This window comes from Azolla caroliniana, unplaced genomic scaffold (assembly GCF_043228905.1).
Source record: "Azolla caroliniana isolate FFs.n. ecotype wild unplaced genomic scaffold, voAzoCaro1.0.p SCAF_12, whole genome shotgun sequence".
Taxonomy (NCBI): Eukaryota; Viridiplantae; Streptophyta; class Polypodiopsida; order Salviniales; family Salviniaceae; genus Azolla; species Azolla caroliniana.
Window position 1 is genome coordinate 3,850,117 of NW_028230447.1, and position 27,180 is coordinate 3,877,296.

Here is a 27,180-nt window from a genome sequence, read left to right on the forward strand (position 1 = left end):
CAAGAGATTGTGTATATTGGGAAATATTTCATGAAATATAGAAAAAGGGCCCAAGGGTATTGTTGATTTCGGGAATAGAACCAGGGGTATTTCAAGAAATGTAGAAGTTAGGGGGATTCTGGGAGATAAAGAGATAGTGTAGGGGTATTTCGAGAAATAAACAAAACAAAGGCATGGGGGTATCCTGGGAGATAAAGAAATAAGTATAGGGGTATTTGGAGAAATAAAGGAAAAAGGCCGAAGCTATTTTGGCAAATAAAGAAATAACTGCAGGGGTATTTCGACAAATAAAGAAAAAAGGCTCGGGGGTATGCTGGAAATTAGTGAAAGGGTATTTCGGTAATTTCTGGTTTTTGGTTTGCCTGTGTTTTATATTTTTGTTGTTTTTATCTTCTGACCTTTTCTTTTTTTCGCGAGAATCTCTGAGGTCTGCGAGAGACATGGCGTTCGTTTCTTCCCGGCGGAGGAGCTCGATCTCTGCATCCTCGCTGTTCTGAGGTAAGTGAAACTCTTCCTTCCTTTCTCTTATACGTTTCTCTGAACCTATTAAACTCTGTATTTCCATGTAGAACATCCTGCTTATGTTTTCTTTGCTGATTCTCCAATGTGCTAGAAATTCAGTACACTTGTGTATATATATGTTTAAATATCAAGGAAACAGGTATCGAGGCTTATCTGTTCCGAGCACGTATTCTTTGAAAACATTTTTGTAGATTTGATGGTTGGGAAATATAAAAACATGGATAACATGTTTGTAGTTTTGACGTTTGGGACACAAACAAAAAAGGTGTTATGTAGATTTGATTTGGCGAAAAAACGTTTGTAGGTTGTATTCAGAAAATAGAAAACTTTTGTAGAGTTAATTCCTTGAAAGATCATAGTAAGGTTTGGAAGATTTGGTGCTTGGAGGAGAATATTTTCTGAATAGACACATTGGTTCTTCAGTAAGATTGAATGTATATATGAAGTTTCTGCATCTTTGGTGCTTTGTAGATAAATACCTTTGTTTATCTTTATTCAGTGATTTCAGTGAATTTCACTGAAAAACATCATTTGCAAGATGGTTTGTAGATAAGCCCTTGCCTTTGGAAATAATCTGTAGTTTACTTATATTTAGAAATGTCAATGAATTCAATTTGTTATTGCACTTGCCAGATGCCATTACAATTATTTCGTTGATGGCTTTCTTTTTTTACAAGTCATCAACATTGGATTGCCATATGATATATGAAGTCTGGACTCAGTGGCTAATCTTAAATTATTCGGGTAGAAATATACTTAGGTTCGACAAAAGTGTGGTCTATTGATTATTGACGCCTCATTTTATAATAAGATAATTGAGTTCTACGATTATAGCATTTATGTAACCCATTGATTTCTTTACATTAACAAGGTTTATATACCTGTTATGAAAAACCTGAAATTAACTATTAGCACTCATTAAGATGTGGATAAGGTTATTGTTTCTTGTGGATGTACACTATTTGATGCAGATACATTAACTGCAGCATGTTTTAAGCAATGAAAGGCAATTTGCTAAACCAATGTATTAAGGGGATTTGTTCCTTTATTTGGCATCAATGGAAAAGCAGATCAAAGAGATAATGCTGTAGGACGACATAGCTGTTAGGGTTAATAATCCTTATATTTTTGTTCAATGGATAAGGTGGTCGAGGAGTTAATGCACTGTGTACTATTACAAAAGCAGGAAGAGAGTTCAACTGAAGTGGCTGTGATTAAGTGACGGATCATGTTTTCTTGGCCAGTGAAGTAGATGGTGTCAACAAGTCAAAGTGGACCCGCTGATGGCATTGAATGCTATTGGACACAAGCTTGTTGGAACAGGCCACACATAATGGAAGTTCAAGATGATCACCACTTTGGATTCCTACAAGCTTTTGGAAATCATGCTCAGAATCCTTGCAAAACTGTTGATAACTTGTCCAAATCCTATTATCCAGATCCCTCCCAATGTAGAGGCTGTGCATGCATTGAGAAGGAAAAATGAAGAAACCTGTATGAAATCATGATTGACATAACCAATTAGGTATTGATGCAGATGTAGCACCATCCCAGGCTATGGATGGCTGGAGAATTTTTTGGTATCAATATGTGATGTAGAATGAGACTGAGTTCCAAAAAAAGATTGCTATCAGGAGAGAAAGTCAAGATATTTAATCTGTAGGTAAACCATACTTTGGACAGGAAGCCAGTGTAGGGTTGGTAAAGTCTTGAGAGTAGCTGACACAAAGGTGCATTTCTGCATTGCCCTCAGTTTGACGCGCATAGTGCTTCATCCGGTGGGGCTGGCATATGTACGTATGTTAATCTGTAACTGATATCGAGAGGTCTTGAGCTGTCCTAACACACAATGGAGCGCCTGAGAGACATTTTGTTCTCCACATAAGAGGGCCTGATGATAAATTTGCAACAAAAAATAGGATCTTATAATGAGCTATCTTCCCACCAAGTAGCATTGTCTAATTTAATGATATCAGTTCATGTCACCCTATTCTTTTACACCTGTGGACGATCCAATGTATATTGGAACAGGGCCTGATTTATTTCCATTCATCATCCAATTTAATGATTATTTTGGAGCACTAATTGTATCTTCGAGTAACAACCTATCTTCTTCAACTTTTGTCAGACATGATATATTCTTCCTCACAAAGTATTGGAGGGTTGATCGTGCATGCCTTTGTGTACAAATAATGAGTCACTTCTCATTACACGTGTCTCCTTGTGTTGTGACATTCCTAATCATACCAATTTTTTTGTGTTGCTCTACCATATGTAGGTGCAGTGCTGACTATAGTGTGGGAAAAAATATTTGTGGCTGCAAATTAGAATGACTTGAACCCTCATGTGATTTCCTCCAAGCAGGGGACAGGATTTAAGTCAAGCATGTATTGTATACTTCACAAATCTACATATCAACTGTCTCTCAATAAATTGGAATGTAACGTGCATAATCATATGTTTTTGCCATACATCCTTCAACTTCAAGTGTAGATCTGCACAATCTGCTGCCAAGACAGTAGGTCTACTAGAAATAATGAACTTATGTATCTCAGGTGGAAGGCTCTGCTGATCACGTAATACTGTTTTTGCACCTCCGTTGAGGTTGTAACATGTCGAATCATTTGTTCTTGGCCATTGTTAGAAGCCATTATGTAGGTCATTGAAGTCTTCTAATAATATTACATTCCCCATGTGAGCAGATATTACAATATCATCATATAGTGGAAAATATTTTGGTTCTTCGAATTTATCTCCACATATAACTTGGAAATACATCGTTGTTCACCACGCTCTCTATATTGGAGCTCCTCATTGAATGACGTAGCCACTCCACCAGAGTCTTTAGTGCTTCCTGGTATGTGTGGTTGAGTATGGGATATCAGCTTCCATCTTTACCTGTGTATTGGGGAGTTTACTGCCAGTGCACTGAAGCAAATCTTATGACATCTTTCATACAATGGAAAATGTTGCGATCTTTGAAACATGCAAACCTTGAGTATGGAAGTGGAAGATAACCAATGTCAACTTTTCATCTGCTAATTTGTCTCCTAAATTTGACATGTTAGAACCTCAAGGGAGGTGCAAAAACACTTCATCATAGAGCCACCCTTCCAGAGCCTCTAGTGTTTCCTGGTATCTGTTGAGGATGAAATACTGGATTTCATATATGGCTGTATATCATGGAGTTTATTGCCAGTGCACTGATGTGTCTGTGTAACGATAACAAATATGTGTTTACATGACTTACGCACATTTAGAAAACTTAATACTAAAAGCTCATTTTAAAATCAAGGACGAGAAATGGAGTGAACACTAAATAAGCCTCCGAGAAAGATGAACACTATTATTTTTAACTCTAAAATGGATCCTAGATTTAGAAATGCAAAAGAATAAAATTATTCATAATGAGAATTGCAACGACTCTAATCAAGAACGAGAAATTCACGACATGTTACACATTATTTTTATTTTTGTGTCTCCAAATGCTTACTATTACTTGTCGTTTCTCTTTGCGTCTTCCCCAAGCCCTTCTTCTGCATGTGATTGCTCATTATCTGTGGGTTGGAGCTTGAGATTTAATTGATGCATCAAATGCATGTGGATCTGCTACAATATTTTGTTTTCATCACCAAAACTCAAATAACTTATTCTCTGCAATTTTGAGTGGGTTTGAACCTTAAAATGGAAGTGATTTTTCTGGTTTTAATAATATTTTTCTACTCTTGTAAACAGTTACTCTCTATGTAGTTTTTTCATTTTGCTTAACCATGTCAATAAATTTTCATTTTGCAGTGAAAAGGTATTCATTACTTTCACTCAAGGAGTTTCCTGATGAGTTTCAAGAGGTGTGATCATAACTGCTTGGATCGATGCATCTGATGAACCTCAACCTCCAATGAATGATAGTGCAGAGACAAAACATGTTGATTTGATAGAATATGATCAGTCGAAGGAGGAAGAAGGGACTAATGAAAAAGAAAGTCTAAGAAATAATGAGCATTTAGAACAACATCAAGAGCAAGAACGTGAGTCTTAAGTTCTGAATTTCCTGTTTTTGTTTAGATTTTTTGTAACCCACTTTAAAAATAATATTTTTATATTGGACTTAGGTTTTATGTTAAACACTAAAGGTAAATAATGATTTTTGGAGTGCCATTTCATCTTCAAAGTTTGAAGATTATCATATTCCTTTTCTTTATATTATTAAAAAAGAGGTTTCAGAAACCTTTTTACTTTCTAGATGGTTTCTATTTTTACTAATCATTGTTGTAACTTCAATATATTGTGGTTTATAACAGCAACAAATGATTTATCATGACTTCTAAGTATAAACTATGGGTTTTTTTCCAATCTCTATTGCCTTTTTGGAGATTTGAAGAAATAGGAAACTGCTTAATTTGTTCCGTGCTATATGAATGATTGTTTGTGATCATGATATGCACATCTACTAATTATGTCCATCCGTTGCCCTAAGGAAGGTACCTGATAGCATGCATTGATGGAAATCATTTAAACAGAGTCTACTCATTGGATCCTAGCTATTCGAGTAATATGTGCTCCCATGGAGTGTCTGGGATAATCATAAACGGACACAGTAAATATTGGGAGTTGGTAGGTCCACTATGAATGTAGTTGTCTACCTTATCAATGCAGAGCTGAATTGATGATACCATCATAGATATAGAGTAGCGGAGGATTCAGTGGTTAATATGGTGGAGGGTTGAACTGCTCAAGCAGTCTGAAGATTAGAACATCATGCACGAGATGATCCGTTTGATATATTATAGACACTTCTGCAATGGTTACAATGAACTCACCTTGATATGAGATCAAAATGACAAGAAAGGCAGAAGCACGAAATTGCTACACTGATGAAATTGACGATTTCAGATGATTATATAACAGTTGCATTGAACTTAACTTGAGATGACATAGAAAATGACAAGAGGGCACAAGAACAAAATTGATGATAACAGGATGACGAAATTTGTGGTTCAGAGGATTATGAAATTCATGGGGACTCCCAGATTCTATGAAAGGTGGAAGCAAAGAGTGTTATCAATTTGATTGCGCTGGGTTTTTCTGAGGTTGTGAAATATTCACAATGGTCAGCAACTATAGCTACTTAAGGGGGCAAGTGGAATCTTTGATTTTTTCTTCTATGTTTCTGTTTCTATTTAATATTCAATAGAATGGCTGAATGTGATGAGGCATAGATGTGTGTATTTTTATCTTAATGGCTTTTCTATAGCCTTTAATAGTTCTATTTTTGTGACCATTGTGTGCGCTAAGAAGGGAGACCACAGAAAGTAGCCAAACTATGGGAGAGTTAACAATCTATGATCTATTAGCTGTATTTATTTGTATATCTGTGCCATAGACAGTTTCTTGTTGATTATATAGAAGCAAAAATCCATTTATTTTCAAGAGGATACATGTTTTCCCTACAAACTCAATTTGTTGGGAGAACTAGAGACATCCTACCCTTGTTCTATGCTTGGGCACAGTGAAAAAGTCTTCTCAAGCTATCTACAGTTGTACAGAATAATGGGTGGAAACAGCTCAGAAAACAAATATGAACACAAAGGATAAAGAATATTTTTGCTTTATAATTACAAAAATCTTATCGTCTTACATCAATCTGAAATGGATGTTGGTGATAAATAATCATAATTTCGAGCATTAAATAGATCTGAACTGTATAAGTCACTGTGAAGTCATAAATGTTGCTGGTTATTGTCTGTGTGTCTGGAAAGTTGACAACCTTCCTTACTTTTGCTTGTGCAGGAAATGCAGATAAAATGGGAACACAAGCCTTTTGGTTGTCTCAATCTTCATCCAGTTTCTATGTAATTGAGGAGAGTGAGAAGAACCTTGTCAACTGTGTGGCTCCTCCTGCCTGTGAAGTAGATTATGAAGAGCTTACTACACCACATAAAAGAGTCCCAATCGGTCAGGATTTCCAGGCTGAACTGCCTTCACAAATCTTAACAGCCCCTGAACTGGAGAGCGTGAAATGGCTTGGAGAGCACATATGGCCAAATCTTAAAAAACCTATTGTAACTGAAAAGAGTACTAGATCAGAAAAGAGTTCTAGCTTCAAGGCTGCTTATGGGATGTGCTGCTCTACTATCTCTGGTACTATAGATAGTGTTAAACAGCATATTGAGGAGACCAGAAGGGCTTTAAAAGATGAACTCGGGGATGCATTTTATAAGTGGGGTTTCCATGAAATGGGGGAGATTGTAGCTGAAAGGTGGTCTGAAGCTGATGAATTGCTTTTCCGACAGGCTGTACAGAATAACCCTGCATCCTTTTGGGCGGAGCTGTATAAATTTTTCCCCTTGAAGGATCCAAAGGATTTGGTGAGTTACTATTTCAATGTGTTTGTCCTACGTAAAAGGGCAATCCAAAATAGGTTGGATCCAAACAATGTGGACAGTGATGATGATGAGATGTGGCTCGACAGTGATGGGCAGGAAGACAGTTTTGTTGATGTTCCCGAGGTGGGGGATGGCCCAAATGGAGGGAATGATTTTCTGAAGGATTATTTTGATGGTATTTGGGATAATATTGATGAATTATCCAGTGAGTCAGGGGATGATAATCTTGCAAGCCAATGCCAAGTATCTCCAACAGATGCAGTGCAATTAGAGAATATGGATAAGCAACAGTCTTTGTCTTCTGAATGTGTCAATGAGGCTGAAGATAAAGAGAATGAGTTTGAAACAGTGGAAAGAAACACGTTTATGGCGTGTCAGCACCTGTCTACCAACAAGGATTGTGAAATACGAATGCTACCTTGTACTGCATATTCAATATCAGAACCACAGGCTTCAGTAACTTCTTCGAAGAATGTTGAGAAGGTGGTTTTTACAAAAGAAAGTCAACGAGAGTCGATATCGAATGATTCACAGCTCTCAGCTCCAAGATAAATTGTGGGCAAAAAAGGTTTTGAAACATGTACACTATGGGTTGGAGCTTTTTACCTGTGGATTCACTCCCAAGGGGTGAGTCAGATGCCGATGGCTGCATTCTGTAGAACTACAGATTTCTGCAACATCATCAAAGAATGTTAAGAAAGTGGTTTTCACAAAGTTTGGAAGAAATAGTGTATCCAAAGCTTCCGTGGGTCTCAGCTAAAATGTGATGATATTTGTTAGGGTAGATTAATGTATGAAACAGGTTTAAGATATATCTCTATGATTAAATTCCGGGGGTAGGTTCATGTATGAAACAGGTTTGATGTGTACACTAAATATATTCCCATTGTGCTGATGATGTTTTCTATATTTCACATTCTGGTAGAACAGATTTTTCATCTGGTGAAAAGAAATGAGTCAAATATTAATAATTTTTGTATCGATACAGTATAGACTTTCCTTTTAAGCTTGTTAGACATTGATTCAATTGACTGAATCATCACCTAGAAGGTAGGGGTTGAGAACACATACATCTAGCTTCAGCAATGTTCTTTCCTCAGTATGGTTATGCTCACAGGACTGAAATTGAGAAACACACTTCTAATTGTAGTTATTCAGTCCTTTTCAATTGGCAAAATGGCTAAAACTATGTCATAAATTCTGTGATAAAACTGTAGTTTTTTTGTCAAAGGACAGCATGATTGTGGTTTTTTTTGAAATTTCTTCCACAGATGCTGAGCTAGTATTTCTTCAATTAACCTTATCAGGTTGGCTTGTTCATTGTGTGAAATAAAGATCCATTTTGATGTTTTTTAACTACAGATGTTTAATTATATCTCTTGTTAAACCTATCAATTTTTTTATTAGTATACGGCTTCAACATGAATTGCATGCTTGATATGCCAAGAAAGTACCCCCCCTAAAGAAAACTTGAACTTGAAAACCATTAAGGTAGCCATTGCATCCTTTCTCCCTTGTGGCCTTGTAATGGACATAATCCATCATGTGGAATAAAAGGTAATGCAAATATTTGAACTTGAAAACCATGAAGGTAGCCTTTGCATCCTTTCTCCCTTGTGACCTTGTAATGGACGTAAACCATCATGTGGAATTAAAGGCAAGCAAATAGTGAGAATTATGCCATGTAAACCTACAAATGGTGAACTCATGTCACCCTCTTTGAAATCTCCAACAAGGAGAATTTGCCAAACCTGCCAAGTAAATGCTTAGAGCAAAGCTACTCTGACCATAGCCTGCCAAAATATATATACTTCAGCTTTGAAATGAAGACAAAACTACAACCCAAGTTACCCAAGTTACCCAAGCTTCTTGTGCTTACTAATTATTTGGTGATGTGCATAATTTCTTTTTAATTCGGCATATCCTTAACGATTTGCAAATTTCCAATCAACCCCAAGCAAAGCCTCAAATCAAAACTAGAATTCAGTATAGCAATATGTGCACGTCTAACAACCAATGTCATGATTTGGCATGTGTGAAGGGTGAAAAATGCCAAAAGGCCTTGTTTCACAATAGGGGAGAAAGCACCAATGCAATAGCTACAACTTGATAATAGAGTAGATATGGGGAGGCACTATCCCTCATAATGCATGGAATGAGATTAAGAAGATTCAAACGATGTTTTTAAGGAGACAACCAGAAGTTAAATCCACCTATCAACTAGAAGATCCGTATTGGTGGCATATTCTTCCCACTACATTCCAAACTTCAACTAAACCATTTGGCCCATTATCGGCTTTTAGTTGAATGTCCAGCTTCATTCTCTCTTCTTGATTGATACACTTCCAAGAACAAGAGCACCTTATGCAACTCCATTGGTCTTTAATGTTGCTCTTAAGAGTTGAACAAAATAATGCTCAAACAGAGTACCATTGTGCTTGAAATCTTGGGAAAAAAAGAACTCAACATCAAGTAACAATTTGGAAGTTTTCCATAGTTTCACAATACACATCATTATCGAATCTTTAATACTCTATTTCACATAAAAAAAGGTAGCATCGAGATGATAACTTCACATATTGCTGATGACCAAACATCCAAATGCAATGTATATCTCTTCGCATCATAGTTAAACAAAAATGAAGTTTGCCACTGTGTGTGAATCTTGGGGGAAAAAACTCAACATGGAGGCCAGGTGACAATTTGGAAGTTTTCATAGTTTCAAAATATAATATGATTATATATACATATCATTATCAAACCTGTTGTAATCTGTGTTTACACAAAAAAGGTAGGACTCAGATGAAGACCTTATATATTGCTGATGACCAGACATCCAAGTGGAATGTTCGCACCATATTTACAAGTAAAGTTCTTTACCATAACTTGTGAGACAAGGTTCTTATAGGCTCATGATAATAAATATAGCAACAACACCTCTTCAAGGTGCTTATAGGTTTCATTGAAAATTTTCAAGATAAACAACAGAAACATTGTGTTGTCATGATCCTCCCAAATAGAACTGGAACCTATGACCAATCAAATTCTAAAGGGTAATATACAACCTTGACAAGAGCGACCATCTGATTCTAGGAGGAACTGGACTCCTAGAATTCGAATTCTCACTTACATATTTCCTTTCTGCTCCCACCTAGCCTTTGTATCGAGCCTGAAATGTGGTACTAAATTAATGGCCATTTTAATCATGTGAAATCTAGAAAAAGACATTTTCAAATGCAAAATACATACCCCCAGCGCAGTTTTTGTGGCTTTTTCCTTGGAATGTTTGAATTATCTCTCTGTTATAAACACTAAAATAAGATATTGATAATTCCAGTAACAGTATCATGCTCTTCTGTTATTAATAGCTATAACACTAATTGTAATTATAAATAACAAATATAATACAGGTAAAGAAACATATTATCAACATTTTACTGATATATGTCCATCTGACCCTTCTAACAAGCAATTCCAAGATGAAAAGCAGGAAGGTAACGATATTTCTGATGGACTGAATGAATGTTCTCTGAAAGTCACATGGCCTCTCCTAACCCTCTCACTCCATCTTTCTTAAAAGGGAAAACTTCAAAACTCCAGAGTTTGTCTTTATTTGCCTGAACGCCTGTTAAGTACTCATCATCTAAAGGAAGGCCATGATTCAACCAACAAAATAAAAATTATGGTAATAAATTGATCATTTAAGTTCTGAAATAGCAAATATAATTGGCCAAGGGTTGAAAATGGCATTTGACAAAATAAGGAAAACTGAGGGGCATTTGCGAGAATAAAGAAAAACTCGGGCATTTCAGACTTTTTCCTTTATTTTTCGGGATAGGATCATAGAGTATAATAGATTTTAAATGAGTTGAGAATCCACTGCATTATAACTTACGAATTTTTGGGTTAGGAGCAAAGAGTATAACAGATTTGAATGAGTTCAGGATCCACTCCATAATATCTTAAAATCTCCAGAAATCTCATACTGAATCTCAGACGAAACAACTGACAAACTAGTTGGATGTCACAGATGTTGGAAAATTGGAGAGGGAAAAAGGACAGTTGGATAGGATTAAATTAGGACCCTATAGGGAAGGGCTAAGGGGTATTGGATGGATAAACAGTGTCAGAAGAGAAAGTTACCTAGGCGCAATCCAAGAACTTGAGACAAGAGAACTAGATGAGAAAATGACGAGAGACAACACTATACATCCCAATATCAGTGTTGACTTGCTAAAGATATTGGAAGGAACCATTTCACATACAACGCATGGGCAATGCATGCAATCTCTTCCAACCTTACATGTCCCAACTTTCCAAGACTACACAACCTTAAAACATTACAATTTTCCACACTTAGTGGCGATGACATATATAGTGCCTATATTATATTTTCGTACCTTTATAAGACCAAATCAAAATGCTAATATAAAGATCCCCACCCCCATCAGTATTTCTTCCCAACATCTCATTTCATCCCATCCATGCCTGCATCCTCATTATTGTCATTTCATATCCTATATGTGATTACATTATTCTATCATTCTATGAGTGCATTAGAGAGTGATCCCTTTGCCTAAGAGCTTGTGTGCACAAGCTTAAGGACGACATGTTGCACTAGTAGATAGTGTACAAAAGGCTTAGAACTAAAGTTCATTGTTTTCGTATCTTTGACGATAGAACGAAGGGACAGATGTTGCTTCTCTAGTTTGCATGAGGCTCTCACAATGGTTTATTACAAATGGAGAGGAAAACATGAAGAAGTCTTGTCAACTAGATGTTGCATAATGTTCCGAATCTCAAAGAGAAAAAAGATGCAAATGATGCAGAAGTAAATTCCAAAGTCTTTGGTGGGAGATAGAAAGAAAAACCATAATGAACTATGAGACGTGACAAAGATTAAAACAGTTTATGTTAACTCGTCAATTCAAGTGGCAAACAAAAAATGGCTTCTATTCTAGCTTCCAAAACTAAATGTCTTGAAATGTAATCATGAATAATCAACAATTAGGATTGATGTTTGATCACTGAAACTGCAATTACTGCCCTCTGAAACAATTATAATGGGGTGATCCAATATGGAACGGTTAGTGGAGCGAAAAGCCACATGCTATTATGATATGATGACACTTGCCATCATAGAAACAAAACATAAGACTTACCTTATTATTGTTTGCATCAAGAAGACTCCCTCTGTGAATGTGAATGTTGTCATTCGCTTTGGCATCATGAATATAGCAACCATCTAATTTCGGAATCTCCACATTTTTATGGTCTCGTTGGGCTGGAAACATAAACCACATGAATGTAATTAGAAAAACTTACTTAGTGATGATAAAAAACTTATTAACAAAGAGCACTGAACCTTTTTTCAGATATTTGTTTGTACATTTCAACTGTAGCCTTCGTTGCCTCAAGGCCTGTATGATATAAAAAACAATAGTATCATCTACCTCATCGCATGGAAATAGGTACATAATTCATACAATTTGCTCAATCTGATATACAGGCGATTTGACTAATCCAGAGAATCCAAAAAAAAAACAATCACTAGATAATCATTACAGTAGTAACACACACAAACTTTAAACAACATACACAGGAGATGCAACCAATCTGGAAATCCAGAAAATCTAACACATAGATATGGATGGCATATGTTCGATGTAACAATTATCTACTTACATAGCAACAATACCAAAGAAGAAGAAGAAGCTTATTTATTTTTATCATAGTCACCATCTAAGATATGCTTAAGGGATAATTCAATTCATCCCAGGACATTCTTATATAATTTGTTTTTGTGAGGTTGTACTAATATCAGGAGATAGAGGATTATATATCTATAAAGTTGAAATGTTCTTCTTCCTAAGATTATATCAAAGAGATGTTAGCATGCCTGTAGTTTTTCGAGTTGTTCTTTGGTGACATTTTTAGAAGAGAAATTAGGTCGAAGAGCTGGAGCTGATGCCAGTGCTACCTCTTTGTCATTGTCTGTTGACATATATACCTGAAAACAAATGAGACATGAACATAAAGAAAATAAACGATTCATGTGATCCATAGTACTCTTATTCAGGTAATTTACGCATGATGAGAGTTTGTATTCATATGTCTACATTGTAAAAAAACAAACCAAGAGCACTTAAATTAGTAAGTAGAACCTGTGACTCGAGGGCTTTTAAAAATGTCTGAACCTTTTTTGCCTTGGTGGCATGGTTAACACAAAAATGATGAAATATAGGTCAATTGACAAAAAAGCGAGTGATTCAGAGTTGTAGTTCAATCAAAAAACAACACAATAAAAAAACAAGTTGCAACTTCAAAGACAAGCAGGCAATCTCAGAAAGCAAAAGTGAGTTATAGCTGCAAAAGATTAAGCCTAAAAACTCTAAGAGCAATCTATACAAGTAGTGAAAACTGAATTGAATTTTAATAATGACACCTTAGGCCTACACAAATCTCAGAACAATCTGTTGAGAAGGTGCAAAACCAATTTATGCTTAGCCATGAAACATTAAGATTTTGAAATTTACACGCATCACGTTTAGACTTCGATGCTAGAAATTCCAAAGAAACTCATAGAAAAACGAGTTGAAAGCAGTGAGGAAAAGAACCGGTTTTGAGCCGAAAAACCTCAGGTCATATTCCTGAGATGAAGCTACAGGAAATCCGGGAAAGATATTCTTCTAAATGTGCGTGCGTGCGTGTGTGTGTGTGTGTGTGTGCGCGCGCGTGCGCGCATCGATAGGTTAAAGAAAGAAAGAAAGGCACGTTACGCTGTGCTGCTCTGGATCGGTCTGTCTGCAGAGGACGTCCATTCCTCCGCTGCGACTGCGACGGCGATGGCGATGGCGATGGCGATGGCGATGGCGAAACCCTTCTGTTCTGTTCTGAGTTCTCTTTGGTTTGTTTGTTTGTTTAGTTATGGTGTGGAATGGTGAAGAGGAAGAGAAGAGAAGAAGAAGAGAAGAAGAGGCTAAGACATTAATTCTGCTCTCTCTCATTCTAAGTAAATGTTATTGTAGAAGAAGAAGAAGAAGAAGTGTGGAACTGCACTTAGGGGGTGTAAAATGTGATCATTTTTTTGGCACCTGCCGAGATAGGTTCGGCTCGATTCGAAATCCTTGAGCTTTGATGTTATCCGTTTATCACACCTAATTCTCGACACCAACATGTATGCTAGTCATCCATATGTTGATGCCTCTTGGGTTATTATATATATCCCAATGAGAGAGCCTATTATGCTCTGGTACTATTGGTTGAAAATCTCACAGTTTTTCCTGAAGAAAAGCTAGCGAACCAAGTCCTCCTTAGGCATTAGGCCCCGAAGTCTGGAACCCAACCGGAGGTATGACTGAGCAGCTTAAGGCATTGGTTTGCGAGACGTTTTTAATAATGAGTTGATCATGGAAGATTAGGGTTTGTAGACACATAATACATATATATATATATATATATAGAGAGAGAGAGAGAGAGAATGAATGAATGAAAGAAAGAAAGATATATTAACATCTTCTAAGACCAAAATTGGGCCCATGACAAAATAAATCAGCCTATGAAATAAATCATAATTATAGGTTGGAGTAAGTTCATGCTATTCATATTGAAATAACACAATAAAAGCTCTAGGTTACTTAAAGATTCATGATAATGATCTTGCATGTTGTGGAATGATTCTTGAGATGATCTACTATCATGAAGTGTATAACTAATATATACGGTTGAGTAGCAATGAAGGGACAAAGTATTCAAGGTTCGTTGGCGTAGTGAACAAAAGTTTTGAAGAAATTCACCCAGGAGAATTTGGCTTTTCCTCAAGTGGATCACACATGGAGAACGATGATAATAATAAGAAACACAATACATACTATAGCATTTATACTTGGGTGTTCACACTTAAACCTTATATTATAGGGGTTGTTTCATGCAAAAATCCTAGTAGAGCTCCATTCGTAACTTGTTGATCTCTTTTAATAATATTTAATTCTTACTAATAATAAATGGGAAAAACCTTAGAAATGCCTATAAAATGTCCCCAAGTTTTTGGTATTTCCTATCAAACTACTTGGGAGAGAAAAGAATGATCCATATGAGCCCAAACCCTCCTCTATTAGGGTTCCTTGGGGAACCACAAGTAAACAAAGCTATAGGAGTTCCAATTTTCTTCCCTATAATTAAGCATCTTTATTGAAATTTGCTTTATGTAATCATTTAATCTATATCAAAAACATTTTCACCCAACTCCTATTAATCTGCATTGTTATTTGCTCATCTTCCCTAGTTCAAAACCTTGGAATTGCATGTCTCCTAGATCAAAACCTTCGTGATTTTGTCTCAACACATGAATTCACAATTTACACATCAACACAACATTGTTTTACCTCAAGATAACTTTGAGTAGGCTAACAATTTCGAGTTGAACAAGGGTTACACAAATGATCCTACATGAACCATCAAAAGAAAAAATAATAAAAAGTGAATGCGAAAAGGAACATTGAATGCAGCAATGTCACATATTAACAACTAACAATTAGATGGACAATGAGGAAGGCAAAGGGAAAAGATTGCAATGCAAGTCGAAAGAAAGAAAGATATATTAACGTCTTTTAAGAGGCCAAAATGGCCTATAAGACCAAATAAGAGATTACATCTTGAGTGTTGTCTCATCTTTGAGAACAAATCAAAATAAAATAAATACTACACAGTAAATATAAAAGTAAATAAGATGAAAAGAGAAGAAACGAGGGAATCTGGTTTTTGGCACATGTGAGAATGGAAATGTCTCCGAAGCGAGGGAAGCACCTACGATGGCGGGAGATAATGTCTTTTATCTATCGATGACAAGGGTGTCAAGGTTGTGGTCCATGGGGGCGGGGCCTACGTGCACGGCAAATTGCTATTGCCCAATCAATTATAACCCCTTTGTTATGTCTTGGTCTGGAGCCCATTTGTGTATCCCGTGATGGGGCTAAAGAAAGTTGTGATTGTTCTTTGTGGATGAGCTTGTGTGGTTGTATTCTTCAACAACTTTTCCCGATGTCTCTTGAGCTCTAGCAAGAAAAGTCCTAGGCATCGTTGGTCCTCATATTCCATTACCCTGTGTAGTGGGCCAAAGCCTTGTTTAAAGAGGCAATGGTATCTCCCTCTGATTTCATAAAAGACACTACAATGACAAACATAATGTTCCTCAAATTCCACTCCTTGACGACACAATTGGCAAGATGATGCTAAGTGACAACATGATCATTGGAACAAAGTCATAAATTCAAAACAAGAAAGACACAACAAATAGGGGGGAAAAATCTTTAAAACCCTTTTAAGTGAAGTTGGTTCATATCAAGGGGTTTTTGCCATAATAATCCCTTTGTCTTTTTTGGGCATGGAGAACAACAACTTAATTCAAATACAAACTCCATCTTTTTGTAAAAAGCTTTGTACCCAAATCGCTATAAGGGTGTGTGGGATCTTAAAGATAAACATAATTATAGTGGGAGAGCTCACAAGCAAGGTGCAATGTATATATGTTTTGCAAAACAAAATCCACCCAACTAGGTGTAGGTAGAGGTGTGAAGTATACTTACCATAGTAAAGTTGGCATTTAAGATATACCCAACTGCACTGCAATATGCCGAAGAATCACAACAATGAATCATATCCTCCCAAGTTGTCACATCATCATCCTCTATTTTGACTTATTTAGCAAGTATGGACAATAGTGAGTACCTATTAAATAGCTACAGCCGTTGTGTGACCCTATGGTTTGAGGCCCCTATGTGTGCATACATCTGGCTACTACTTTGGAGCCAATCAGGTTACTTCTGATAAAACACAAGACATTAGGGCCAATTGGAATAGTGTCAATTCTATCCCTCTTAACCTTTGTGTGAAAGTTATCACATCACATGTTACAAATTACCGCCCTTGAAGTTTGTAAGGGGCGATTGCACTGTCTATGATGCCAATGTGAAGCTTAATAAATCGTCATAAATGCGCATCATTGAAGCTCACCTTCTGGATAATTGTTTGTCACATCTTAATCCCCCACTATTGTGAGAGTAGATTCACTCCAACCCACAAAACTCTAATGTACAAGAAGAATGCTTTGATGCTCTCAGATTGTATACAAAATGCTGCTTTACATGACCATTGAAGCATTATTTCAAGATGAGCACATACAGCTGCTACACTAGAGCATCCTGAAAATTTAGACACGTGGCAGAAGACAACCACTCTCTCTTAGGTCATGCAATAGTTGTGAAAGCTCTTTTACACCATCTGGTGAGTTGCCATTTTCGATCAGAAAGCTGATACTGGATTTTTGCACTGTTAACTTCTTGGTGATAATGTACTTGCCAAGCTTCAATATTTCATCAACCATCTTTACCTCACACAACCTTTTCATTAGATTACTAGAGATTATACTTGAATCTATTCCCCTGACGACCATCTTTTCAAAGAGAGTAAAAGACTCTTGAAGCCTCCCAAGTCGACTTAAGGCTGTTATAATTGGGCCATAGCATGAAGCATTTGGCGCACACCCTAACTCTTCCATTTCTAACAAAATCGTGTTCGCATCATCAATTTGGTTCTTCTTGCAGCAACCCTCTATCCTCAAGGTGTAGGATATCGTATTTGGAACTTTCCTTCCTAATGGATCCTTGAAAAAGCACTCTGCTTCTTGCATGTTCCCATCCAACATGGCTCGCAAAGCACACTTGAACCTTCTTTGCTTTGATAAACACCCGCTATGTTGCATTTCACTGATAAGAGACTTGGCATCTTCTAACCTGTTCAGTTTGTAGAGACACCTAATAAACAGCAAAAGTATTGGGTCTTTCACAGCATGTTGCCTCTGAGCAATATGCCTGCAAATATCAAATGCAACATCTACCTTTCCTGCCTTGCTGAGGGCTTTTAGCAAATGCTCACAGCTTACAGCGCTCGGCTGTATTCCTTTCTCCTTCATCTCCTCAAAAAGCTTCAATGCCTCATCTTCTTTCGATTGTAAGGACAAGCTAATTATAAGAGGATTATAGTTGAGGTCTGTCGGCTTATAACCTCTCTCGAACATTTCCCTAACAACTGATTTCGCTGCATCGAAATCCCCTAGTTTGCAAAGGGCATTTAACAACAAAGCATAAGAAAATTCATCTGGAGCTGTCAACTTCACCATTTCCTCCTTAAAATATTGGACGGCTTTGTTTAAATCACAACCCTCAGAGAAATATTGAAGTATAGCATTGCATATCTCAACACTTACATTGCCGTACCTTGTACTCATATGTTTAGACAGAGACATAAGCTTATCAACATCTTTCAACCTTCGTAGATGGACAGTGTAAATCTTGTAACTAATCTGATCTGTCCATCGTTCTCTCTGCATCTTCTTAAAAAACTCATCAGCTTCAGTATTCTTTCCCATTTTCAAGAGCCCACTGAGATATAAGTTGTAAGTGACCTGATTCGGTTCACATCCTGCATTTGTCATGGTAGAGAACAGACTATCAGCCTCAGCAAATTTACCAAGACCGCAATACAATTGAATAACTGTGTTGTAGGTGTACAAATCAGGTTTACAACCCATGTTTTGCATAGTATCAAAAAGAGCAATTGATTTCTCTGGACAATTTGTTCTAGAAAACCCCAAGATCATTGCATTGTAGATGTAAACATTAGGTGTGCATCCATGGTCTTGCATCTTGTCCAAGAATACCTGTGCATCCTGCATTTTCCCATTCCTGCAAAGACCATGGATAGCAGTGGACCATGTCCGAATGTCTAATGTCTTATTGAATCGAATCATCCGATTCAATAATTGCTTTGCCTTGTCTAATTTTCCAACACTAAATAACACACCCAGAAGGGTTGTATATATATACACATCCGGCTTAACACCAAAGTTTGTTGCTTTTTCAATTGTCCTCCAACACTCTTCCAAGCAACCTGCTTTTCCATAAGACTGGATGATGATAGAAAAGGTTGTGTTAGTTACAATACAACCTTCCCGACGCATCTCATCTAATAGTTCCCAAATGCTCACAAATTCTTTGGCTACACCCAGCTTCATCATGAATGCATTATATACATAGATGTCATGACTATATCCATCTTGTTCTGCAGCCCAATTGAAGAAATTCTTAGCCATTCCAATATCATTGATGCCATTCAAAACTCTGACAACGAGACTTGAGGTCAGAATTTTTGAGAATGGTTTAAGCAAAGCTTGGGTCTTTGAATTCCAACTTCCACTCCTTAGAATATTACATAGTCGAGATTTAAGAAGAGATGAAGAATGATCAACAACACAATCATCATTCATGTCATTTTCCTTGCCAATGCTGCTATCCTCATTTCCACATGAATTCGTCTTGTCGCCCTTACTGATTATCCCTACCTGGACAATCTCTTCCAGCTCAGCCACTGCACAAAAGAACCTTTTTGCTGCTTTCCTGCACAATCAAAGGTCATCATAAAGATTCGTTTTTTATGCTTTTCTTTAAATGCAAAGTGTTTTAAGGCTATATATATACACATATATATAAACAAGCAAGAGAATTTTCTGCTGCTGTTCCTGCACATTGAAGATCATCATAAAGATTTGTGCACCTCTTTTAATGCAAACGTTTCAATTGTCATAAAATAAACGAGTGGCAGAAGAGACCTACACTCACACATGAAGATCATACACGAATTTGTTGCATTTCTTTGAAATGTAAAGTTTTGAGAGCTATTAGAATAACTAAGAAAGTAGCACAGGAATCCTTCTGCTCCTTGAAATGCAAGCTTCCTAAACTCCAAACGAATTTTCAACTCCTCTAATGAAGTTCTCCTTTGGATGAAGTTCTCTTTTGAATGGAGAAGTTCTTCTGAATGAAATTCTTTTGAAAGCCTATAACTAAATACGTCGGCATAAGCTTTCTTTCTGCGAAATTTCAATTCCTAGTTCTTGTAGAGCAACGTTTATGAAGTCTAATTCCATATCCATGTAAGTATATGGATTCAAAACACATGCAGCAAAGAAGAAGAAGAAGAAGAGTGAGACATACCGTGAAAGGAGAGGAAGAAGAAGAATGGCGAAGTTCTGCCCATCTATACTCTGCTCTGTGTTTCTGAGAGGTTGGAAAGGGCAGAGAGCCCGACGGCACCATCGCCTCATCGATCATCTGCTTCCATTCGAAATTCTGTGCCTTTCCGAGATATATACATATATACTAGAAAGACAGAGTAGTAGTAGAAAGAAACTTCTCTGAGCTATATGTATGTATGTATGTATGTATGTATGTATGTATGTATTTATGTATTTATGTATGTATGTATGTATGTATGTATGTATGTATGTATGTATGTATGTATGTATGTATTTGTATAGATGGATGGATGTATTTGCACGTACGTATGTATTTGTATAAAATTGTATGTGTGTCCATACGTATGTATGTATGTATTTGTATAGATGGATGGATGTATTTGCACGTACGTACGTATGTATTTGTATGGATGGATGGATGGGTGGATGTTTTTGTACGTACATATGTATGTATGTATGTTCGAGACAGAGGTCTGATGATATATGTTTCTGAGTGTAAATGTATGTGTGTTCGAGAATGAGGTCCAATAATACGATCTTTTGAGTATTTATGTATGTATCTTTGAGGAAGAAGTTCAAAATACATGTGTGTGTATGAGTATATGTATGTATGTTTGAGAACAAGGCCTAACAATGCATGTTTTTGTATTTTTGTATTTTTTCCTGGAAAATATCCTTTCATTAGTTATAAACAATTATTACAATAAAGCTGACCTACCGTCAAGCCACCATTGATATGTTGCATTCTTCCTTAGGTCCCATCCCTCAAGGATAAATAGTATGAACACTCCACCACTCCTTAACCAAGTTATGTGATTGGTGGTGGGAACACTCATACTGGTGGTGCTAAGCACCATTTAGGTCTTGAATTTTGTAATGTGAGAAAAGGGGCATTCTTCCAATAGGCAATAAATTCGAGGCGTTGCAACACTACAACATCTGTCTCACCTTTAATATCCTCAAACCGCCCTTTCAAGGTATGCATGTTTTTGTATATGTATGCGTGTTTGAGATATTAGAAGTTCAGTAGTGAAAGTTGAGATATTAGAGGTCTAGTAGTAAAAGTTTCTACACATATGTATATGTTTGCATGTTCGAGAAAGAGGTTTGACTATATTTGTTTCTTATCATGCATAACATGAACTCCATAAAACGATATTGTTTAGCCTCTCTAGACTTCCAATCTACCCTAGTCATAATATGGCTTGTAGATATAGTTGTCAAACATTGGTCTCTACTTATTTGTTGAGATATGAAGCTCGAGCACACACTCATTAGGGCTCTCTACGTATTCATATTGATTAATTGTATCTATCCTACTAAATAATTGTACATGTGATAATTCCCTAATGGTAACACATATTTTTAACATCCTAAAGTTCAACCGTTAATTGACTAGATGACTACGTATGTCATTATGGCCAAACCCAAACCTTAAAGATGTGAAGAGTACATAATGTCAAGCATAAGCCACTACTTGTGAATGTTACCCAGTTTTGGTTACACAATGTACAAATCTTTCCAACTTAACTTCTTGCCATCTTGGCATGTATGATTGCTCTTTGTTTGAGCATATAATCAAACATTTGAGAAGCGTAACTTCCACAATAGAGGATAATCTCAAATAGGCAAAATCATTACTTTCATGAGAATGATACATACTAGATTGGCATCCCCCAAACCCCCCTTTCCCTTCAACAAGTTTTTTTAAGGACAAATATCACACTCTACTATAATACCCCACCTTTGACCACACTCAAGGCTTCTTTCCTTCATTTATCAAACATGATGCATGCATTTGTCTCCTATATGTGATGGTTACTACAAGAAAAGAATTTTTTTTTGTTTCATAGGTCATATTTGACCTATGAGGTGATAAGATGATCTCTCTCTCTCTCTCTCTTGCACACACACACACACTCTCTCTCTCTCTATGTCTATCGTGCACACAAGCATGAAAATGTTTACTTTTCATTCATAATGTTCTTGAACATCGAGGGTCACTACTCACTTTCACATGTATTACTTGAAATGTAATATTTTAAATCTCATAGGTCATATTTGACCTCCACGGACAATAATTGAATCTATCTATCTATCTATATATGAGATGTTTCCCTTGCTTCAGAGATCTCTCTATGTTGCATCAACCTATGATATAGATATTTTGAAGACAAAAAAATCAATCTATTTGATTTGAGGTTCTTACGTGTATTGATAACAAGATTCATGTTTTAACTTGTTGCTTATTTATTGAGTTTCATTTATTTTGGTTTGTTAAATTCATTTTATTTCATAAAAAATATCATTCATTGAATAAAGAAATATAATTAGAGATGTGATTCTCGAGTGATTGGCGAAGGGAACAAACATCTTGGTGTTTGAAAATGCCATAATGGGCTTACTATCTTTGAAGGATAGAAATGGAGTATCTCTCTAGAGAGTAATAAACTGGAGTCGTTGAGCAATTTTATCATTGTAATCTCCAATAAACCATCGCACTTTCCTTTTAAAGTATGGGGCATGTGCAACTAAATGTTACACACCACTGCAACTAATGAGAACCTAACTTGATGAAAAATGGAGGAGCAACGAGCCTTCCAAATGTAGCATCTGGTGATGCTACTCGATAATTCCCATAATGGATGCATCTCCTTCCTTCTTCCTAAAAACTGTATTGTCACAAATGGAATTACATGAACTGTTGTCACGAAGATTCGTGCGTACTTGTGCTACTCGAGCGGGACCACCGGGGTCTTGGATTGGGGAGGATGTGTGCTACTAGGGTTTTTATAGGTTTCTTCATGCACAAAACCATGGCTTTGCTTGTGACATACACAAAACCATGGGTTTGGAACCATGGTTTTGTGCACACGGTTTTATATGGTTGTTTCCAATGTAATTTGAATATGAAAAGGAAATACACAAACCATAAAGCATTTTATAGTAGCCTTATTGGTAAGTTAAATGTCTTCCATTTTGGAGGTGCACGGTTCAAACCCTACTTGCACCCCTTTGTATGTATTCAAATGCCACTAGGCCTTACGCAAATTTTCATATTTACAAGTGTTTGTGTAATGTGCGTGGAACCACACTTTTTCTCCCACTGAACACACCACATCACGACACCGTTCCCAACCAAGTGCCGAAAGCATAGTCCAGAGACTTAGCATCACAAGGGACATAGAGCAAACAAGTGTTGTTCAAATCACCAATCCCCGTGTATCCTAACTAGGAGTAAATCTTCTAATAAAAAACTTCGCTAACAATGCTTGGGTCTACTCTATTGGATCATTAAAACTCACTCCTCCTTTGGTAAGGTAATTACATTCCATCTAACTTTGGATCAAGCATGACCCTCAACTTTTCCAAACCACAAGAAGTTTTGTATCAAACTTCGTATTTGGAACATACATGATTTAGAAAATATCAAACAAGACAACATATACCATGTTGTTGTCGATAAAATTTGGTTTGCAACTACTACCCAACCTTCAAAAGAATGCTAGGTTAAACACCACAACAACAAATTTTTCCTTAATGTCCTTAACAAGGGTGCCACTTGATTCTCATATCATAAATCATTGTTGATTGTATAACCTAAATAGCGAACTGGGCCACCTCTTGGAATCCATCAAATTTGAGGATGTCGTTTCCATAATGTAGGGTCCTCATCCCCAACCCAAAGTGCTATCAATTTATTCTAGTTAACAAGTACACCCAAAGCCTTGCAAAATGTAGAGAGGGCCAATTCAACTTGTCTTAACTTTGCACTTGAAAACAAGACAATCAATCAACAAAGACCATGTCATTGACAGTAAAAAAAGGCAATCATTGCCGCAACAAAGAAAATAATTAGAAAAGGAGCCAAAGAGCAACAACTGTCTAACTAATCATGAGGTGTTAAAGAAAGAACGATTTTTCCCTATCAATGAAACTATTTTATGTTGCACAATATAAGGAAGCAATACCTATAATCCACTCTTGAAAGAAACCAAACTTACCCAATGTACCTTGCAATAAGTCCCAATCAACACGGGTCATACGCTTTCTCAAAATCAAGCATAACAATTGCCAAGATACTTCATTCACATATGAATCTCTTTAGGGCTAGATTTATAGTCGTAGGTAACATAGTTTGAAGATGTATACAAAGTAATTTTGCCAAATTTTTATAAATTGTGTTGAGTATTGTAATTGGGCACCATTTCTTGATACAAGTGAAGTAGTCTTGCTGTAAATTATAAAGGCATACAACCATCACAAAAAAATTGTTGATAGGTTGTACATAAATCCACATTGATCAAATACTAGTATTTAAGAAATACAATTGGGGCTAGACCATCCATACTTGTCAGGCATTTTGGCCTCTTAAAAAGACATTAATATATCTTTCTTTGTCCAATTCAAGGGTTGAGGATTTTGCTATCATTAAGGAAACAAACCTTCAACAACTATGAATATAACATACTCAATTCCTCAAGGATTTTCACTTTATATATTATATCAAGACTTCAAAGTTGCTATCCTAAGTTGACCAATTATCAAGCACAATCATTACTCATGATGCCTTTCATATTATGTTGTATTTTTGCAGTATCTACTCATCATCTTAGGGTAGAGGAGATGCCTGATTTTCCCTGGGTGTTAGAGTTTCAAAACAATTGCATCCTCCTCATTTTCAAGTGCATGATATGTCACATTTTTTGTGCCAAGGGTTCATTAATAATGTCCATAACAATTGACAACGGTTCGGTTTGAACCAAACCGAACTATGAAACCGCCGCTTAACAGTTTAAATGGTTCAGTTTGAGCCTTTATTTGTTTAATAGTTTTTGGTTTAAACAGGTTAAACAGTTTAACGGTTTAGGATTTACACTTGATAATTTTCTTAGATATTTTTTGAAACATTTTAAGCCTATCCATCCATTATACAAAAACAAGTGATCATTCCTGGAAGGGCTCAATATGTTATTATGCAAGAGGGGGAGATTATATGGGGACTCTTGAATATATATGCTCCTAATACTGCTTCTGCTAGGCAACAATTTTGGAAAGAATTATTAGAGAATCTGCCTCCCCTTGATCATTGGTGTATCGCTGGTGACTTCAATATGCTTGAGGACCCCATTGATAGAATGGGAGGTAGCTCAACTACGATACATGGCCATGAATTAGCAATGTGGGAACAATTGGTGTTCTCCTTACAAATTTTAGATGCTTGGCATGCTCCTTCGATGGTTCATACAAATACCTCTCTTTTATTTTCAAGATCAGATAGACGTGTAAATGGTACTAACTTAGCTCGATTGGATAGATTCTATGTATCTGGCAAATTTATTTCAGCAACTGGTACAATACATATAATGCCAGGGACTACCTTCTCTGATCATGCTCCAGTGATTCTTTCAATATCAACCCAAAACCTTAAAGAATTCTCCAATATGAAGATTCCTGAAAATCTGATGTTAGACAATAGCTTTTCCTTACAAGTGGCTCAATTATGGTCACAAAAGGATGTTGTACACGAATCAATGGCGGTGCGGGTAGCTAATGGCTTACGATGTATTTCAGTATTTTTTAGGGGTAAATCTAAGGAGAGGTTCTCTATGATCCAAGAAAAGGAGAAACGGTCTCGTACTTCTCTTGTTTCTCTACAACGATTACAAGAACGTTATCCACACTGTACTTGGATTGCTGAGAAAATTGGGTCAGCAAAACAAGAACTTGCTGTACTATTAGAAAAGCGTGCAGAATTTCAATACCATAATAGGGCATCTAGTTGGACCCAAATGGGTGATAAATGTACAGCTGAATTTTTTCATGCAATGAGACCCAATCATAATGCGGTTTCAATCAAACAACTACAAGATGAGAATGGGACCATCTCATCTGACCCTAAAGTGATGAGAGAAATAGCCACACGATACTATTCCAACCTACTATCAGCTATTTCATTCTCCGATGAGGATTTAATAAGTCGGTCTTGTGTATGGAATAAAATGAGTTCAAGAATAACACAGGATATGAATGCCAGTCTTCAAGACGTTCTTACTCATGAGGAATTGAGTGAAGCACTCCAAGCTTTGCCTAAGAATAGTTGTCCAGGTATGGATGGATTAACCCCATCATTTTTCATTAAATATTGGGACTTGTTTAAATCAGATTTATGTACAGCATTCCAACAAATTCTTCGAGAGGGCATTATGCCTTCACATTTTACAGAAGGAATAATTTACCTTATCCCTAAATCAGAAGGCCCTTCATTGGACATCAAGAAATGGCGCCCAATTACATTACTGAATACGGTGTATAAAATCCTAGCTAAAGCACTTAGTATAAGACTTGGTACTATAATGCCTATAGTTATACATCCGTCGCAAACAGGATTTATTCAAGAAAGGAGCATATTGGATAATGTGTATACATTTTGGGAATCTGCTGCCTTGGCAGCCAAATCTAATCAAAAGTTGGCCATTGTTATGCTTGATTTTGAGAAAGCTTATGACCGTGTTGACTGGGAATTTTTACAAGGTGTACTGGCTCGTTTTGGTTTCTCGAAAGAATGGATAAAAGGTATTTCTTCATTATATAATTCGGCACAAAGCAGAGTCTTACTGGTTGGGAATTATGGACCTTTGTTTACTATTTCTCGATCAGTTCGACAGGGTTGTCCTTTAGCTCCTTTCTTGTTTCTGTTTTTTGCTGAGGCAATGATTTCCTTTTTGAATGCTGGTGATATTGGTATACGCGGAATACGCATCCCATTCTCACATATAGAAGTAAGGGACGCTGAATTTGCAGATGACACTGCCCTATATTTAAAAGGTGATTTGGAAAATCTGCAGAAAACAGAATTGACCATATCCACATTTTGTAAGGCTTCGGGTGCACTGGTTAATTGGAACAAGTCCTTTGCATTTTGGGTGGGGGATGTAGAGCCTCCTCTATGGAGTCCACACCCGCAATTTCGATGGATACCATCAGGTTGTCCAGTTCGATACTTAGGGTGTACGATAGGTATTGATCTTTCAATGGAAAATCAAGTGGCACCCCTCCTATTGTCACTGCGGAAAAAGTTGTTGTTATGGAGTTCAGCCAAGCTATCTTTTGCTGGTCGGATTGTAGTGGCTAATCAGGTTTTATTGGCTTCAACATGGTATGTTTTGTCATGTTGGATAT

The 27,180-nt window shown here is 36.7% G+C and overlaps 3 protein-coding genes across 4 annotated transcripts; 1 reads left to right on the forward strand and 2 right to left on the reverse strand.

Moving 5' to 3' along the window:
- The first annotated feature begins 398 nt into the window (after positions 1–398).
- Positions 399–7,895, forward strand: LOC147856861 (uncharacterized). The gene is made up of 3 exons (XM_087328386.1): positions 399–498; positions 4,318–4,550; positions 6,313–7,895. The coding sequence occupies exons 2-3, from the start codon at positions 4,421–4,423 to the stop codon at positions 7,458–7,460; spliced, it is 1,278 nt and encodes a 425-aa protein (XP_087184512.1). The 5' UTR covers positions 399–498; positions 4,318–4,420; the 3' UTR covers positions 7,461–7,895.
- A 1,800-nt stretch (positions 7,896–9,695) lies between these two features.
- Positions 9,696–13,831, reverse strand: LOC147856862 (uncharacterized). The gene is made up of 6 exons (XM_087328565.1): positions 13,688–13,831; positions 12,802–12,918; positions 12,274–12,370; positions 12,071–12,192; positions 10,158–10,207; positions 9,696–10,077 (listed from the first exon to the last, which is right to left on the reverse strand). The coding sequence occupies exons 1-6, from the start codon at positions 13,727–13,729 to the stop codon at positions 10,035–10,037; spliced, it is 471 nt and encodes a 156-aa protein (XP_087184691.1). The 5' UTR covers positions 13,730–13,831; the 3' UTR covers positions 9,696–10,034.
- A 2,322-nt stretch (positions 13,832–16,153) lies between these two features.
- Positions 16,154–20,136, reverse strand: LOC147856863 (uncharacterized). 2 transcript variants are annotated; one of them, XM_087328448.1, is made up of 3 exons: positions 19,958–20,136; positions 17,803–19,360; positions 17,533–17,719 (listed from the first exon to the last, which is right to left on the reverse strand). In XM_087328448.1, the coding sequence occupies exons 1-3, from the start codon at positions 20,065–20,067 to the stop codon at positions 17,669–17,671; spliced, it is 1,719 nt and encodes a 572-aa protein (XP_087184574.1). In that variant the 5' UTR covers positions 20,068–20,136; the 3' UTR covers positions 17,533–17,668. The 2 variants fall into 2 exon arrangements, with proteins under 2 accessions (XP_087184573.1, XP_087184574.1); XM_087328447.1 differs by having other exon boundaries at positions 16,154–19,360.
- Between the last annotated feature and the right edge of the window lie 7,044 nt (positions 20,137–27,180).